This window comes from Helicoverpa zea, chromosome 25 (genome assembly GCF_022581195.2).
Source record: "Helicoverpa zea isolate HzStark_Cry1AcR chromosome 25, ilHelZeax1.1, whole genome shotgun sequence".
Lineage (NCBI taxonomy): Eukaryota > Metazoa > Arthropoda > Insecta > Lepidoptera > Noctuidae > Helicoverpa > Helicoverpa zea.
In genome coordinates, this window is record NC_061476.1 from 5,036,162 (window position 1) to 5,055,659 (window position 19,498).

Genomic DNA, 19,498 nt, shown 5'->3' on the forward strand with positions numbered 1-19,498 from the left:
AAATCATGTTATTTCTAAATAAATAACTTTTTTGGTTTTGTTTTGTTGAGACTTTGTTATTTTATTATAAAGCCATACAAATTGAATTTTTGGGAGTAGTAAGTTAAGTAGAATGAAAACACCTTGTAAGACTTCCGAATTACATAAAATAACTTCTAGGTACATCTACGTAAGGGCTCTAGAAGTCATGATCCAGCTGCCATCTATAACTGACTTGGGATCGGGAGACGATCCAGAATAGAGAGCTATTCTGGATCGTCTCTATACTCAACGTAAAAACAGATGTGTTTAAAACCTCCCACGGATCTAACAAGGTACAAAATTATCACATCTCCAACAGCACAGTCGACTAACATAATTAATCAACCTTACGTTCCGGTCTAAAAAAGGGCACCTATGACAAATGACCCCCAATCAAGGGGTATCTCTTGACCCCCTAGTTATTTTTAAACACCCCCTAATAGGTTATAATGATGTCAATTAATCGTTTTAAGCGTTCTGACGTGTACTAATACGGTGAGGTTTGAGAGATGAGAGTGAAATATTGACCTTTTGAAGGTATTATTTCACCTTTTTTTGGTTTAAAAGGTTACAATATCAGCTGTGAGGTTCAATAGTGTTTCGACTTTGGAAATAGATTTTATGAATTGACAGTTACACGAGTAACAACTACTGGCAGTTGGGTTTACATAATAGATAAAAATATAGTTTAATTAGGTACCTAGACTATATTTTAAAGGAATTTGTTGGTTAAAATAAATCTAGTCATTACAGCGAAGCGTTACCAGAGCTACTGAAATAACGTTTTTAAAAAGAGCTATGCAGTATATGTACTTCTTATAAGCTTACTTTTAATTAGTGAAAATAATGTCCATGCTAGCTATCGTCCTATAATAAAAAAATGTTGATTAATGATTTATTCACTCCACATATATACACTCCATTATAATGCTAAAGATATTTTTTTTCTTCTTTCAGGTAAGTCTTTCGACCGAAAACACATCAACATCGATTCACTAAGGACTCGGTAACGTACCTACCTATTTTATTTATCCTCACTAAAAAAAATCATCGCCATTAAAAAAGACAACTTAAATACCTACCTTCTTATAATATTAAAACACAAAGTAATTCAGGTTGGAAATTACAGGCTTTTTCATACATACAAGAGGCGTGGTGTTATCTAAGATCTACGCTATACGAGGACCCGCGGCTTCGCCCGTATTCCTGTTAAACACTGTCATTTGACTCAACACCTTAGCTTGAATTTTTATTGGGAACATTTTACCTGTGAGCTTGGAAGGTTCGGATGTGGTATCTTTACTAAGACAGTATGAAGGAATTCAATTTTTGTTTTTTTTTCTAATAATGAAAGATCGTATTTTTTTACTGCAAATACCATAAGTACACTTTTTAATTAGGAAGTAATTAAAACTCATATATCTTATAGAAGACCCTAATACTTTTCCAGCCTGATTGGGCTGTTCCCAAACAAAATATATGCCAGATAATAAGCAAGACAGGATAGTCAAAAATAAATCAGAAGATATTTACTTCTGGTTGACCTATAACAGGCATTGTCTTCTTAAGTTTGATGTTTATCAGTACTAAACAGTCCAGTAATAATACAAAAATACCACCAAAACTCTTCACAACAAAATCATACACAGGTAACATACCACATCCATTCTTACTCCCACACCCCCCACAAGAAGGGGGGTGTGTGCGCAATTTAAGAGATAAGATCAACCGAGCCCGAGACGATGCCTCTTAAATTATTCAAATAAAATCCCACTACCATATCTGTGATTGTAAATTTTGGTGCAGATGTGTTCTTACACTTGAAGCAGAAAAAAGTACACAATTTGCAAATGAAGGTATTATTATAGGTAAATTGTAGGTAGTTTTTTTGTAGTCATGTCATCATCTCCCGAGCCTTTTCCCAACTATGTTGGGGTCGGCTTCCAGTCTATTCGGGTGCAGTTGAGTTTTACAAGGAGCGACTGCCTATCTGACCTCGTCAACTCAGTTATCCGGGCAAACTAATTCCCTAATAATAGGTAAGACTGGTTGTCAGATTTAAAGTCGTGGTGGCCTAGTGGGTAAAGGACCAATCTCTCAAGTATGAGGGCGCGGGTTCGATCCCAGGTCAGGCAAGTACCAATGCAACTTTTCTAAGTCTGTATGTACTTTCTAAGTATATCTTAGACACCATTGGCTGTGTTTCGGATGGCACGTTAAACTGTAGGTCCCGGCTGTCATTGAACATCCTTGGCAGTCGTTACGGGTAGTCAGAAGCCAGTAAGTCTGACACCAGTCTAACCAAGGGGTATCGGGTTGCCCGGGTAACTGGGTTGAGGAGGTCAGATAGGCAGTCGCTTCTTGTAAAGCACTGGTACTCAGCTGAATCCGGTTAGACTGGAAGCCGACCCCAACATGATTGGGAAAAAGGCTCGGAGGATGACTGGTTGTCAGATTTACTGGCTTAACTGGCTGACCTGCGATAACGACTGCTAAAGATGTTCAAATGACAATGAAATGGCGTAATTTTTTGCTCTTAATTGGGTCTTATTTTAATTGGTTTGATTGCATATTTCAATGAGAAAAAAAATAATAATTTGCTTGCACCGGTATGTGTTTAATCGTAAAAACATTTAAAAAATTGGGTACAAATAACGCCCAAGTGATAAAAACATTTTTCAAATTTTTTCCTCTGCAAAAACACGCACAACTTTATTACAGTGTAACCCAAATAACTGAATAAATTTTCATTAATGAACCGTCAGACTGTTCTGATAGTCATACGGGGTACAGTTACCAACTCGATAATGTAATAAAATATAGTTTCTGTGCTTATAGGTACAAGTTCTTTGGAACATGAGTAGGTCTGTAGGTATTGAAATTAATATTCTCTGTAGTGAAATTGCACGTTTTATTAAGGTCTATCTTTTGCTTAAGTATATTGATTTAATCTCTATATAATTAATTTGAAACAATAAAATGTACATTCACATATTCATAAATGTGTTTTCAACAAAACATTCACGTTGTGTTTTTATATCGGAAAAAAGGATTTGTTGTACAATTCTCATTAGTCTACCCACAAGTTGCTAAAAATATTCGAAACCCGCATCATAACAAAGGGAACACACTCATCACCAGTCTGACAAAACAAAATGCGGAAAAAAATATTACATTTTTAACATAGGTACTTTTTCATGGCCTCTAGTGTAAGTGGGGTTGCAAGACAAAGGGTATGCGCTTGACGTGGCTGTTTTTTTTTACCAACAGTGTACGTTTAACTGTATGTATTTTGTTAAGGTTGTCAGTACAGTGTGTAGTTACGGAAGAAGGAAAGATAGGAGATGCTATAAGGAAGGTAGGTCAGGCTCCTTCTTGTAGGTCAAGCAAAGTATGGTAGTGATCAGATACTAGAATAATGCCGGGACATTATAATTATAATTAAACTAACGAGGTTCCTTGTCAGTCAAAGATTTGTCTTTATTGATTGGTGATTTTATATTGAAAATAATGAGCGGATTCTATGGAAGGCGTGTACTGGAGCTAGTAGCGTTCCTCATCCCCCGAACACTCGCATTTTAGCGCGCTAGTTTCTTAGGAGATTTTGCGTTATGACATCTCTGTTACTCATTTTGTTCTCCATGCAGTTGTCAGTATCTATGTGGTGTGTGGTATCATTTATGGGGAATCTAAGGTAAAAATGTGAGGGCGTTTTATGGTGGTAATATAATATGCGCGCAGTTGTGAAGTGGGATTTCACCTTGTTTGTGTATGCAAAGTGGTGAGTACTTGTTTGGCTGGGCGTTCGACAAAAAATTCCTAAAATATATACGTCGCCATCCGGTTTTTCTCATTTACCAGGATAATTTCTGCAGCCATAAGTTTGGAGATATATTTTAACAACTAAATAGCACATCCGACCTTATGTTATCTATTCTGTTATGGAGAATTCTGTGATTATCAACATAAATATAAAAATATCACAAATAATTACCTAGTTCTTCAAAATTGTCGCTCCTTGTAAAGCACACATTCAGCTGCATCCTGTTAGACTGGAAGCCGGCTCCGACATAGTTGGGAAAAGGCTACGCAGATAAAGAACCTTGTCAACAGAAGCTAAAAACTCGTCACCTAGCAACTATTTTCAGTTCAGCATATGTACAGAGACCTATACAATCTTTCATATTAAAGTACCCACTGACCTAGCGGCAATCGGTCAATCAATGAGATTACACAAATTAGGACGCCGATGTCTTGTCTAACTCGCGTCTAGTATTAGCGTCTGATTATTGTGGAACAACCTAAGATTTAAGACAAAAAACTATATGTACCCATAGGAAAAGCAATAGAACAGACCCACGCGCCACGGATCGAGCAAAAGGTTAAGCAAAGCTTGGTGCGGTAGGAGACCATCTTATGACGATTTCCTCCGTGTGTAGGAAGGCACGTTAAATTGGTGGATCTTGGGTCCCATCTGCCATTTGAACATCGTTGGCAGTCATAATTCGTCGGTAGAATCCAGAAAGTACGTAAATCAGTTTTACTAAGAAGTGTCAGAGTACCTAACTGGGTTGATTTGCATAGACTGGAAGTCACAGGTATGAGTATTACAGCACAAAATCACGTCACTTTATTTAAAGATGAGGAACTTAATGAATCACTTAATGCTTTTTAAAACAGAATATCACATAGACTGACTTGATTGTAAAATTTATTCCCATTGTATGCACATAGTACGATGACAATACGAAGACAAGATTCTAAAATACAAAGGAAATTGCTTGTGGGCAGATCCATATTGAGATGACGTCTGAGAGCCCACTAAATGCGGCTAACTGGGTTCCGTACAGCCCAACAGGCAATCGCATAGGGACATACATACATACACGTTAGTACCTATCATTGTATATGTAGATGATGAATCTATCAGTGTTTCATATAGTTACCAAGTTATGTTACGTTACTTGTATCGTAAATGCGTAAGTAACTCTGTCTCACCTTTTATGCCAAAACTACTGAACTGATTTAAATAAAACTAGCTTCCGCCAGCGGCTTCGCCCGCGTGGTGTGTTGATAAAAAGTAGCCTATGTGTTAATCCAGGGTATCACCTATCTACATACCAAATTTCAATCAAATCGGTCGAACCGTTTTTGCGTGATTGAATAACAAACATAAATCCATACATTCTCACAAACATTCACATTTATAATATAAGTAGGATTTGGTAAATAGATAGTGACGAGTTTGAGTAATAAATAGGCTGGAGAAAAGATAAGCTACTTTATATCCTAGCATTCCTAGCGCATGTAGTCCCATCTTTGTCGTTACGGGTAGTCAAAGGCCTTTTTTTTTGTCGCTGGGTAAAAAATGCTATTACGCATGCCCTTCCCGTCGGGGGACGGGAGAGGGGTGTGTGGGGCTCCCCGTTACAGACGTTCCCGGTATACCCACTAAAAAGGCAGCACTCCGACCTCGCCTGAGTGGAGGGGGTCTGGGAATCTATGGCTTCCAGTCCCCCACCGGCGATTACTCGCCTCACGGCAGGCCCCTCATGCCTCCCCCCCAGTGGGGAGGGTTCCCTATGATGGCCGGAGCACAAGGGGCGATCCTTGTAATGCAGGCGGTGGCACCCCCGCGCCTGTATTACAAGCGCCTGTCGCCCGCTGATCACCCCCCGGGGCGGATGGGGACGGGCGTTGTGGTCGCAGTCTTCCACCCCTTCTTCGTCTGCGGTGCGGCGCCGCGAGAGGGTCGTTCTCCCGCATGCGCTCTGCCGCCTCCTTCTGTGACATGACGTCCTCACAGAAGGAGGCTACCGCGTCCCATGTCTCCTCACTTCCCAGCATGGCACCAATCACGCTGGGGAGCGAGAGGTCATCCCCGACCACTGCCACCAGGATGTGGTGGGGTTCAGCTCACAATGGGCACACCTCGAGGGTGTGCTCTGCCGTGTCCACCTCGGCTTCGCAATGGTAGCACTTTGGAGTCTCCTCCCTCCTAATCCGGTGCAGATACGATCCGAAGCAGCCATGCCCGGACAGCACCTGCACCAGATGCATCGAGAGGCAGCCAGGTAGTCAAAGGCCTGCCTAGCCTTACCTAGTGTTATTGGGTTGCCCGTATAACTGGGTTGAGGAGGTCAGATGGGCAGTCGCTCTTTCTAAAACACTGGTACTCAGCTTCGTCTAGCTAGTTAGACTGGAAGCCAACCCCAACAGATTTGAGAAAAGGCTAGGCAGGTGATGATGTTGTCCCGTCGAGTGTTAAATACGAGAAAAATTCTCATAATACCAAGACTTATTTACTTGAGAAATTAGTGCCGTAATAAATGAGTTACCTTGCAAGTTGAAGGCACGCCTCGTTAGTTAATATGAAGTCCCAGTTGGATGGCTCCTGTCGTGATTAACTTACAAATTAGGGATCCTTGAGCCAATCCCTGGAGGACATTGAGGGCGAAAATGTTTTTAGGATCGATTAATTTGTGCTTGGGAATTTTTACCCGACTGAAGAAAAGGAGGGTTCATTTTTATTGTTCTGAAACCCAAAAAAGTAAATAATCTAATAACGGTACATTTCTCGAGGACTAAACCTCGAAATATATTATTATGTAGGTACCCTTAAAAGATGTCGTCGGTGACCGTTTTTATTTTATTTTAGCATTACTTAGTTGATGTAAAAATTCACATTAAATGGTAAACTATCTACGCATTAACTGTGAGAATACCAAAATACAAGTAATACATTTTCCATATCTAAATTGCCCATACACATAAAAGAGGGTAAATAGTTGGGCTAACCAAAACTCATATGACTATAACTTACCCCCCTTTATGACCAGTCATCAATTAAATCATATGAGTAACATATTATTTAAAATGCCATCTTAAGATCACATGGAATGGCATTATCATGGAAATTCGAAGTTAAATCCACATTCTCAGCAACGGGCCTAGCCTCCCCTAAGAAAAATATTCTTATGACTAGGGTGACCAAGGGATAATCTTATAATGTTCCTGATAGTGATTTTTAATTAGGTATTGTATTTTGTGTTATTACACACAATCATGGATAGTAAAAAAATTAGCCGCCTGCTTCTGCTTCTCTGGGGGGAAATATTATTTTTTCCTGTACAGTTTTAGACACTTTTCTGTTATATAGGACTTGTCCTGAATATTACGGCAGGTCATAGTTGATTCTCTCATAAATTAGCAAACAACTATAAATACATATACTTTCTACATTTGTTATGTTTGTTTCCGCATTGAGTGAGAGGAAACTCTTGTTGTTATTAATTAATACCATTGGACTACCCACTTAATTAGCTCTCACCGCAGAATATTTCATAACTGTGTCAAGAAACGAAGCAAAATAATGATTATTTATGTTCGATTTTTTCTTCGTATGTGTAAAATCGCGTGTTATCTTTTATAATTATTTATTTTGAAAACATTTCTCACAGAATCACAAGAATAAAACAGAACAGAATCAAAGAAATTCACAGGAAACTGTTATTTTATATTATTAAACAAATAATTATTTGCGGGAAAAGTCTCGCAAACTTCAAGAATGTTGGTCACAATACTCAACCCCCACCCATTTAATAACTGTGAGACTAACCAAGATTTATATAGTTAATATCGCCATGTGGCATATATAATGTAATATTGACACGTGGCGATAAAAATCTCGGTATTTACTGATTTACATAGTAATCCAAGAAAAAATGAATGTTTCTGCTTAAATATACGAAGTATTTGAGGTATGAGGAAAAGATTACGGCATGACTTGAATATACATAGTATAGGCAAGCTTGATATTTAGAAGCCAGTAAGTCTGACAACCAGTCTTACCTAAGGGTGTTGGGTTGCCCGGGTAACTTGGGTTGAGGAGGTCAGATAGGCAGCCCCCTTTTTGGCGAGAATTAGATATGATGATGATGATGATGTCCTCCTAGCCGATTATCGGCTACGGCGGCTGTTCTCATGTAAGGAGATTAGCCAACTACGCAGGACATATTATAGTGCACGAGCATTTGCGCAGACACAGGTGCACTCACTATTCCTTAACTCTCATAGCCCGATGGGACGGTAATCCGACACGACCGGAGAGAGATCAGGCGCAGGACCGACATTTACGTGCTCTCCGATGCACGGGTGTATCAATCACCAGCTTCCAGGCTCCGGGCTGCTTTGTGAAAGTCTTCTAAAACCCACAAGGCGATTTCGGCCCGACTCGGGAATCGAACCCGAGACCTCGTGCTTAGCAGCCGCACTTGCGACAGCTAGACCAACGAGGCAGTTAATTAGAATTAGATATACCAACATAATTACATACTTAGGTATGATAATGTAGATATCTGCGTATCTTAGACATAATATTATACCTTTCTAATAAAAAAGATACATGGTTAACTAGTTATTCGTTTCGTATAAGCTACTCGTAGCTAGAAATTCACCTGTCGTTCCACGAATATTAAACAAAGCACTTTTAATTATTATCTAAACACGACTTAAACAAACTTGACCATTAAGTCGAACAGTCGCAAATCGCAAAATCGCATCCGCAGTACATTATTCAAGTACTAATTAAAACAACGCCACGTTACCAAGTCCAGTCGATCGATTGTGCTTTACATTAACCGGGAATCGAACCGATACACAATCTTCTGCCTCCTGTTAATTAAAAACCGCGAACTACAGGCCTCTGAACCACAATCTGAAATCACGCATCAGATTTTTTTACAAAGAAAATTGCACCTTAAATGTATAGTAATACAGTTGAAATTAGAGTGGTAGAATGTGGATTTGTTATCTTCTGGTATACAAAAGGTGTAAGCTAAGCTTGAAATAAAATTGTTCTGTGTTAGCATTGTTGCAATAATAGAATCAGGTATCCTTTATAAAGGAATACGAGGTCTAAGTACGCGATTAAAAAATAAGTAATACTCAATCCGTTTCTTTCTACCGCAAGCAGCAAAACTTGGGTTTGGGTTCATTTAGGAAAGTAAGTAAACTTGTACCTAGAAAGGTAAACTACCTAAAAATAGGTAGGTAGGACGCATATATCTCCTTATTACGATAATTCATTTTAATTTTATTAACTTAAATAAATAAAAGAATACGTAAAACTAAATTAAATGACGTAAGTACAAACCTATCTAGCTAGGTACATAAAAAGCATTATAATTAGGTAGGTATTGGGGTACAAGTAGGTAATAGGAACTAAATAAAAGTATTAAATTTTATACTCTACCAAAAAAAAATCTACGGAGAAAAAAAACCTGTTGTTTGATAAACCGAAGCAAGCGCAACGTTCGGCAATGATCGGATGAGCCGAAGTTACCCGAACGTCCCCGAACGCCTGTTGACCGGTTCGCGAGCGCACGAAGCTCTACGCGAGTGTACTCCCCCCGCGCCCCTTTCCCCGCTCACGGGTCACGGCCGTGAACATCGTGTGCTAAATTAGTGTGAGGACTTTTTGACAACAACTAATTTTATTGACAAATTGTTGTTTAATAATTGATGTATGGTATGGACAATATAAAATTATTTACATAGGTTATTAGATGTGATCTTATTAACCCGCTATATGCACAGATGTACCTACGCGAGACAATTGAATTTCAATTGTTTTATAATCAGCGTCATAGTAGGTACAAGCAGTTAATGGTGTATTGTACTGTAGATATACTAAGTAGTATATTCAAATATGTAATTAATTACGTAAATAGTATTTTAAAGGATATTCGTTGTCAATATTAAACTACAAGGATAACTTAGCAAACAAATATATATTGGAGTGGAACCACGGAATCTTGCTTAATCACATGATTTATGTTAATTATTTGCTAAAAATAACACATAATGCTCAGACTTAAAGATGACTGACTACATATTGGTTTATTATGAAGACAAAAAACCTAGTCCCAATTTATTTAACGTTGAAAACTAAATAAATGGCCGCCTCTAATGATCTGTCAAACAAATTGTGACAGATGTGTGATTTGAAATATTAAAAAGAAACGATTTATGATCGGTTTTATTAAGCCCTGTTTTTTTTTTTTCAAGAATAAAAATTATTTTTAGAGATAGAATTTTATATGATGATTTAACTTTCAAAGTACTCGTGAAAAATATATTTACATACAATAATACAGGATAGACGGATACATTTAAATACTCAATAAAAAAATATGAATATTTAGCTATGTTTATCATGGTTGTGAATTAGTGAACTTATCACCATCACCAGTTGATAGTGAAAAAGGGTCTGTAGGCAGATTATCTTTGTCATATTGATAAAAATATTTTACCTATGTAAACAAAGATAAATTGTTTGTGTATTTTTACGCCGTTGCTTCTCATCTGGCTAGAGGCAGTGCGATTATTAATTGAGTAATCTATAATCTATTATCTCATAGCTCTTATTACATTTAACAAATGCGAACCATTTGCTTGCCTCGGGCAGTATGGCTTTGAACAATATTTCTTAACAAACAAACAGGAAATGATAATTTTGTGTGGACTTTATACAATTTTATTTTACTTTGTATCAGTAAATATTAAGTCATCATAAGATGGGTAGGTGAAAGTAGACTGTATGTAGTTTATTAAACTTTTTAACAGGCAATCCTATTTAGGGTTAATAGCACATAGCTACTCATACTCACATTTTTATACTCTTTGGAAATATTTTTTAACCACAATTTGTGAGAACGCACCATCATTGTGTAATGTTATCGTAATATTTGAGTAACGGACGACGCGATATGTTGCCGTCTCGTTCACTCACACGGTCTCGCGCAGTCGCGCATTGCCTCCGAAGCAATCAGTAGCGCCGCGTGTTCCGGCATTAACACACGTCTCTGTAGTGAACTTTATTCTGTGCCTACAGTACTTTAATACAAGATGGATGATCCTACGCTTGGTGGTGTCATCCTGCCTTTCAAGCCAGAAAGCCGTCCAGAGAAGTTGAACATAATACGGCGTGTCGCAAAGAAGTTAAGTGAAGATGATCCAGGTTTTAGACCAAAGGTTTTCGAGCTAACTGGACTCAACCCAAACGTCACGAACGCACTGGCAACGTTAAGTGGGGATGAGGAAATACATGTAAAAGCTATACAAATTGATCGCTCTGCCGTTTACAATCGATTGGTGATCTTTTATTTAGAAGAAAAAGTGATGCCCTCGACCTACGAGTTGTTTATAAGCTTAGAGGACAAATTACCTAAGTATATGGATATAGCAGAGTTCAGAAAATACCTTCTAAAAAATGGATTCATGTGGAAACAAATTTCAGAAGGTTCGTTCGTAGTAACAGAAAAACCTGAAGTTATTTACGAAAGGTATTGTTATTTAAAACATATTCAATCACTTAGAAAAGAAAAGCGACCTATTTATTTTATTGAAGAAACTGTTTTAGATAAAAAATGTAATATTTTGACTTTGAAGCAGGAAAAGCTTCGTTCTGATGAGTCTCTGGTTAGAATGATTTATACTGTATCGAATGACGGTTTGCAATGCCATGAATACGTTAAAGGTTCTTATCACGAACAATTTTTTATGACATGGATCAAAAATGTATTGATGAAGTCTTTACGGGAACCTAGCGTGATTGTTCTTAATAATAATAAGCACCACTGCGAGGAATTAGTAAGAGCACCAACTATATACAGTAATAAGAAGGAAATCTGTGATTGGCTCAATTATTTCAACGTGCCCTATGATCCTGAGATATCAAAGCATTTGCTATATGAGCTTGTAGAAAATTATACTGATGTTAATAAGAAATACTATGCAGTTGATGATTTGTTGAAAGCACACGGACATACAGTGTTGCGGATACCTGATTGCATTAATAAATTGACACCAGCCGCGTACTATATAGATCAATTGCGAATTAATATGCCAACTTTAATAACGCAATCGAAATCGAAGAGAGATTCGATTTCCAGCATAGAAGTATTGATCGACGATGTTATTGAAACTTTAAGTGAAGATCTTGAAGAATTTGACAGATTTTTCCAGTCTGTCGCTGATGAGGAAGAATTGATTTTGGAGAAGGATAGAGCTGTTGATGCTGAGATAGATAATGTAGAAAAGGCGATGCAAATGTGTCCGCCGAATAATCTGGCGTATGATTCCGATTTGCCATCAAGTGATTCAGATTCAGAATAACTTTTTAACTTAATACTTACTTGTTATATTTTTTATACTAAGTTGCTTATTTCAGTATGTTCTAGTACTTAATTGCAAACTTTAATCCTGACTTAAACTTGGGTCTTGATTTGAAATGCTAGGAAATAAACTTTTATTCTTATGTATCTTTTGTTTTATTTTTAAAATAGGTCAGAAAACCGGCATTGTCGTATCCTGTTACATACAACCTTAACAAAATTATGAATCTACTATGTTTTAACAGACTTTAAAAATACTATGCTCTGTAGCCCAACGTATACGTCTTGTAGTTAATGAGATCGTTACTAGACTGTTGACAAAATAGCTTAATAAACAAAACATAAATACGACTGAACTGATTATTATTGAAACATGATTGAACAATACACATGGAACACCAGGTAAAACACATCTGTGTAAGAGATATGATGCCACAGACATACCTACTGACTTTTTGATGGTCATACTTTCTTAACAGAAAAACGATTCATAGCAATCAATTATTCCGAAACCCGAAAACTTCCTGAAAAACGTATACCCAGAAATCATTTAATTACTTACTAAGTAAATAATTAACTGTCCTTTTCGATGGTAACAAAGTGACCAAACAGTTTCAATTAGACAGTAACTTATATAGTTTGGGAGACGTTCCCCGTGTGTTTCATTTTTGATGAGGGTAACCCACCCTAGTGGGTAGGATATAAGTTAGTCCTTGACTACCCGTCGTGGCCTGTTTGATTAAAAGGGAATATAAATGGGCCATATTAGGTTGATCTTATCTATACACTAACATGAAAAAAAAAGGATTTTTTGTGTTTGTTTGTACATCAAAGGCTCCGAAACTGCTCAGCTGATTTAAAAAAAAACTATTTCACTGTTGGAAAGCCACAATATTCCCGAGTAACATGGATTATACACACATCAAAAGTGTCTAGGGATCAAGCATTTTTATGCGGATTTCTTGAGATTGAGATGTGGCTTTGTAATAAATTTATGATTTTATAAATTTATATGGATCCTTTTTGGTGCATTTCATAATTTGAATCAGGAACTGTGAATCAAATTCGAGTAAAAGATGAAAATCAGCTGTCAATATTTTCCCTATAAACACATACAACGCATTGAAGACATTATTAGTGCTACTGTTTCCCTACTACTGATTAAAACCAACGTTATTATGGAGCGGCGACGTCATTTAAGCAGGGAAGAAATGCTCAGAGCCGTGGGAATGATAGAAGCTGGTTCCCGGCAACGTACTGTGGCTTTAGCTCTGAATACAAGTCAGAGTGTTATCAGTCGACTTTGGACACGTTACCGAAGCACTGGTACCGTAGCTGAGCGCCATGGAGGACGGTATCGCTGCACCACACGGAGACAAGACCGATACATTCAAATCTTAACTCGAAGAGCTCCAACAATAACCGCCATGATGTTAGCCGTGAGGCTTCATCACTCTTCAGGGAACTTAATTAGCGACCAAACAGTCAGAAACCGCTTGCATGAAGTGAACCTTCATTCCCGAAGACCGCTACGGGTACCACCTATAGCAATGCACAATCGTAGGATTCGATATCAATGGGCTCTTGAACACAGAAATTGGGCAGAAGAACAATGGCGTTTCGTGTGCTTTTCTGATGAGTCTCGTTTTGGTATGAGACCGGATACAAGACGTATACGACACTGGAGAACCCCTGGACGCCAACAGCGATTAAAATCCTGCCAGGAAGTCCATCCTTATAGTGGTGGAACCATCATGGTATGGGCGGGTATTTGGATCGGCGGAAGAACTGAGTTGATTTGGATCAGAAGCAACCTCAACGCTCAAATTTATGCTGAGACGATTGTATCAGACGTCATCGTTCCTCTACAAGTGCAAATCGGTCCCTTATTTCAGTTAATGCATGATAATGCACGACCGCACACCGCAAGAGTTGTAAGACAGACTCTCGCGGCAGCTAACATCAATGTCCTGCCCTGGCCTGCTCAGTCGCCAGACTTGAACCCGATTGAGCATGCATGGGATATGCTACAGAGAAGAGCTCTGCCGAATATGGAGGGTATCCAGTCGCAAGAAGACCTTTTTTTGTTGTTGCAACGAACATGGGCGGCCATTCCACATCGTGATTTGGATGAACTCATTTTGAGTATGCCAAACCGATGTTCTTGTGTTGTTAGTGTTCGCGGTAGAAACACGGATTATTAATTGTTTAAGTTACCCAATAAACTTTTAAAGAAAACTGTTATTTCAGTCTTTTTTTTCGAACTTTTGTGTTAGTGTTTCAAATGTCAAAAATCCCTTTATTAGGAAAATGGCAAATTTCTTTATTAGTGCAAAGGTGACTTGGTTTATCGTTACTGTGACAAACGAAAACACTTTATTTGATGAATCCTTAAAGAAAATTTTAATTAATATCAATCAGGAGAAAAGTTATTGCAAAAATATATGTTGATCCCTAGACACTTTTGATGTGTGTATTTTATCCGGGTACGTACAGGAAGAATTTTTGCCGAGACGCGGGAGAAACCACAGGAAAGCAAAGATAGGTAGGTAATATTTATTTATTTACATATAAAAATAAAAAAACATGTGTTACATTATGAAAAATGAAATTTGTAGATAGCTAGGTATTTCTTGTTATTATTAATTTGCCTTCGTGAGTCGCGAATTCGGTTAATCAAGAACGAGGCGCGGGCCAGTTCTAAAAATAACATGATGATGATGATGATGATGTCCTCCTAGCCGATTATCGGCTACGGCGGCTGTTCTCATGTAAGGAGATTAGCCAACTGCGCAGGACATATTATAGTGCACAAGCATTTGCGCAGACACAGGTGCACTCCCTATTCCTTCACTCTCATAGCCCGATGGGACGGGAATCCGACACGACCGGAAAGAGATCAGGCGCAGGACCGACATTTACGTGCTCTCCGATGCACGGGTGAATCAATCACCAACTTCCAGGCTTCGGGCTGCTTTGTGAAAGTCTTCTAAAACCCACAAAGCGATTTCGGCCCGACTCGGGAATCGAACCCGAGACCTCGTGCTCAGCAGCCACACTTGCGACAACTAGACCAACGAGGCAGTTAACAAAAGTTAGTAAAAATAACATACGTAGGTATTAAAATAATTATGGTGTTAAAGATAAACTCATTTCATTCAATAGTTATTAAAATAACCCTTTTTACCAGTAGTACAATAAATGGATTTTGATATAGCATCCTCCGAGCCTTTTTCCCAATCATGTTGGGGTCGGCTTCCAGTCTAACCGGATTCAGCTGAGTACCAGTGCTTTACAAAAAGCGACTGCCTATCTGACCTCCTCAACCCAGTTACCCTGGCAACCCGATACCCCTTGGTTAGACTGGTGTCAGACTTACTGGCTTCTGACTACCCGTAACGACTGCCAAGGATGTTCAATGACAGCCGGGACCTACAGTTTAACGTGCCATCCGAAACACAGTCAATGGTGTCTAAGATATACTTAGAAAGTACATACAAACTTAGAAAAGTTGCATTGGTACTTGCCTGACCTGAGATCGAACCCGCGCCCTCATACTTGAGAGGTTGGTCCTTTACCCACTAGGCCACCACGACATTTTGATATAGACTATTTTGATATAGCAATTTAGAAATTATTTTAATTTTATAGGTAGGTAACTTATACACCTATGTATTATGTATGATTTGTTGGTAGGTTAACCCGAAGTTCGCCTATTTGAGATGCTAAACTGCTAACTTTAGATTCGATTACTTACGTTACTGATAAGATTGATAAGGGAACGTAATAGTTAATACTTACCTATCTTTACTAAGGCATTTCTAGAGTTATTTTTTTTTAATTTTATTCATATACTTAAGTAAATAGTGAGAATCAACACGCGCTTAAAACGAAACGTGACGCACCCCTCTCCCCTCGCACCGCGCGCGCTGCCTCGTCCCCGCCTCACTTCGTCCGTCCCCTCAGTTGCCTACGTGTTTCGCAGGGAGACGCACGTCAGATTTTTGAGCAGTTTATTTGTTCAAAAACACTACTTTTAATGCTTTATTTTGTGTAATAACTATCAGAAAGAAACTTTTAAGGAAGATTTGTAATAACTCATTGAGGTAAGTGTTATATTTTTTGTTTTTTATATGCAATCGTGTACGCTTTAAAACTAGATCTAACCGGTTTGCTGGTGCTTAGTAGTGGTACCTATTTTGCTTGCTAAGTTTGTGTAACTAGAATAGAATCGTTTTCCGTGGCTACTCTCGGTACCGGGATAAAATATAGTCTCTGTATTTATATTGTGAAGAATTACTAAAACTTTTGAAAAATATTTCACTCTTTGAAAGCTACACTATTCCCGAGTAACATATAGACTATATTTTGTATCAGGGACCGCTATGAACCCGGATAAAAATGATATTTAAGTAAGTACCTAATTTTTATCCGGGTGCATGGTACCCGGGTACACGTGTTTCTGACGGGGGTTAGTTAAGTAGTTAACCTATGCTAAGATTTTTGTTTTAGTGTAAAACAAAAACATTTAAAATCTCTTTCTTTTCAGAGTTAACTATTCAACATGTTATCCGAGGAAGAAACAAATAAAATATGTGATAAACTACGGATTGCAAGGAATATTGCACAAAGGATTTATAAAACACCTGCCGTTTCTTCCAAAGAACCGGAGGAATTATCCAAGCTAGTTAGTTTATACACTGGAGTCAAACAGACAATTATAGATGACATACTACCAAAAAAGAAAAATAAATCAAGTAAACCATTTTCCTATTGGTGCAAGCATAATAATATGAAGAATGACAACATGACACCTCGTCTATCGTTCCTGAAAATGAGGAGGATAATATTTAACCAATACGTGAACAGACTACAGGTCCCGACGAAACAATCACTGATGGAAGAAGTAAGGAATCTTAACTGTAATCTGTACCGGGAAGGATATCAGTGTCTTGATGAAGACTTGGTCAATTTAGGCTTCATGTGGAAACGACTACCTAAAGTCAATAGATATATACTCCTTGAAAAAACCGATCAGTTTTACAACAGGATGAAATACTTGCAACAGATGAAAGAATACAGAGCTGCAAATAGAGTGATAGTGCATTTAGAGCGAACACTTTCATACTTCTTTGACTCAGACAGGATCCTTGTTGCATCTCCGCAGGTAGGAATGATCGATATATACTTACCACCAAAAGGGCTACGCATGGAACATTGGCTTCTGAACAAATTTCATTTAATACCGCCGAAATCGGTAATTGTAATAGAAACATCGAATAGAGCAGCAATGGAGATAGAACAGTTAAACCACTACAAGTTACCCACTGCGCATAGTCATAAAGATGAAATGATCCAGTGGTTACAAGCTAACGATATTCCTTGCGATGCTACAATGCACCGACAAGAATTATTTGCTCTAGTTCAAAAATATAAAGTGCACTGCAAACCCAAGTACAGATTCTGTGAATTTTTGAAGACAGCTGGCCATGATGTGGTTCTTCGACCTCCTGAACTGGCTGAGACAAAATACTTCAGTGATACCCTAAACGATTTCTATCTTCAGAACTATTTACAACCTTCTCAGTCAACTTTGGTGGCTCATATGAATTTGAATGAAGACTTTTGGTTAGATGCAGACCGAAAAATGGCGACAATTGAGAATAATATTTACAATGAAGATCAAAAATTGGAATTGATAATTGAGAAGCTTATGGAAAATTTGAGAAGTGGTTCTGTAGATAATAAAGATTTAGAAGAATGTGAAGAAAATGCGTTCGACAGTGATTATTATGGAAATTTTGTATATGATGCGTCCCAGGGTGTACAAACATATGAAGTGGAAGCCACTTCTGTAATTGAAGAGTCGGTTAAACCGGGTCCTTCAACTGCTCCGTGAATGGTCAATAACGTCTTCATTTGAAAATGGTTATTGTTCTACTTGCTCTGATTTTTTTCTTTATTAAACATTTTAAATTGCATTCAATACTTGTTTTATTTCAAGTCTTTTTCTCAAACCTGTTTTCCTAAATGTTGTAACAAAGTTGTTCCAAAACAAAAAGAATAAAATATCGTGACATCTTTCACACACGATCAGTTAGCCCCACGGTAAGCTATTGATTAACTAGTGTTATGGGTGCTAACACAACTGATATACTACCTATTACCTTACATAAATATTTATAAATGCATACATTTTCCCGCGGTTTCACCCGCGTCCCGTGGGAGCTACTGCCCTTACCGGGATAAAATATAGCCTATGTTACTCGCAGATAATATAGCTTTCTAATGGTGAAAGAATATTTAAAATCGGTCCAGTAGTTTTTGAGTTTATCCATTACAACCAAACAAACAAAGTTTTCCTCTTTATAATATTATAGTATAGATATCAAAGCTTAACAGCTCAGCACAAACTAGAAACAATATAACGACGATTTACTCGTGATCCAAATTCGATTGAAAGAAAAGGACGTCGCAATACGTTTCCCTAGCTTCATCTCTTTCATCTGAGTCACTTCAATGCGTCATAATACGAGCCCAGGTGTTCCTTCGGGCCAAATGGTCATCTTATCAATGCGATAGTTGTAGTGATAATCGTTTTGTGTAACTTGCAGTTCTGTTGAAAGGATTGGCTTTATAGTTTTACTGTAGGAATAGGAATCCACATTTAATGTGTTGTATGAAATGAATTGGTTATAGGTACACAAGTCTTGCATAAAAGTTAATAGGAAAGCCTAAAATTCGTCCAAGCTGTAGGTAAAAAAAGAAAAAAAATGTGCCTATGGCACTAATTACACAATTGCAACCTATCAATTCTATGTTGGTACGTAAGTATGTATAGCAAAAGTATTTTCAAGAGTGTTAAGCAGTCTCGATAAAACTACATACTTAATTTAATATCCCACAAAACTACACTTCCCGGGAATCGAAGCATGCTATGTTAGTAGAAAATTATAAAGAATTTTAACGTTTAATTTTGTAGTACTCACTCACTTAGTCGAAGCGCGGTTAGATTACACATTGAGTACGAAGAATTCAGTAGATCACCGACCCTGCCGGGGCTGCGGGATTGTTCGAAAGAGATACCGCGGCCCTGGTACATAAAAGGCCTACGACGGAACAAGACGGTTTTTAGTCAGTAAGACTCTGACACTCCCTCACCCCTACTAACCCAAAGCGGGAGGGGTTATTTGATGATTTTTGACGTCATTAAAAAAAGTAGATCACTCATCCTTATACTGAACGCGGTCACTGCAGCTTAACCTCGTGTTTTCGTTTGGTATTACTTGACATATACACAT

General features: G+C 38.0%; 2 protein-coding genes across 3 annotated transcripts in view; both read left to right on the forward strand.

Annotated features, from left to right (window-relative positions):
• The window catches only part of LOC124642762, a 662,223-nt gene that overhangs the window by 389,223 nt on the left and 253,502 nt on the right, over positions 1 to 19,498 (forward strand). The window lies entirely within an intron of this gene.
• LOC124642765 lies at positions 16,168 to 18,183 on the forward strand. Its single transcript, XM_047181402.1, has 2 exons — positions 16,168 to 16,303; positions 16,747 to 18,183. Exon 2 carries the CDS (start codon positions 16,762 to 16,764, stop codon positions 18,094 to 18,096), a length of 1,335 nt encoding a protein of 444 aa, XP_047037358.1. The 5' UTR covers positions 16,168 to 16,303; positions 16,747 to 16,761; the 3' UTR covers positions 18,097 to 18,183.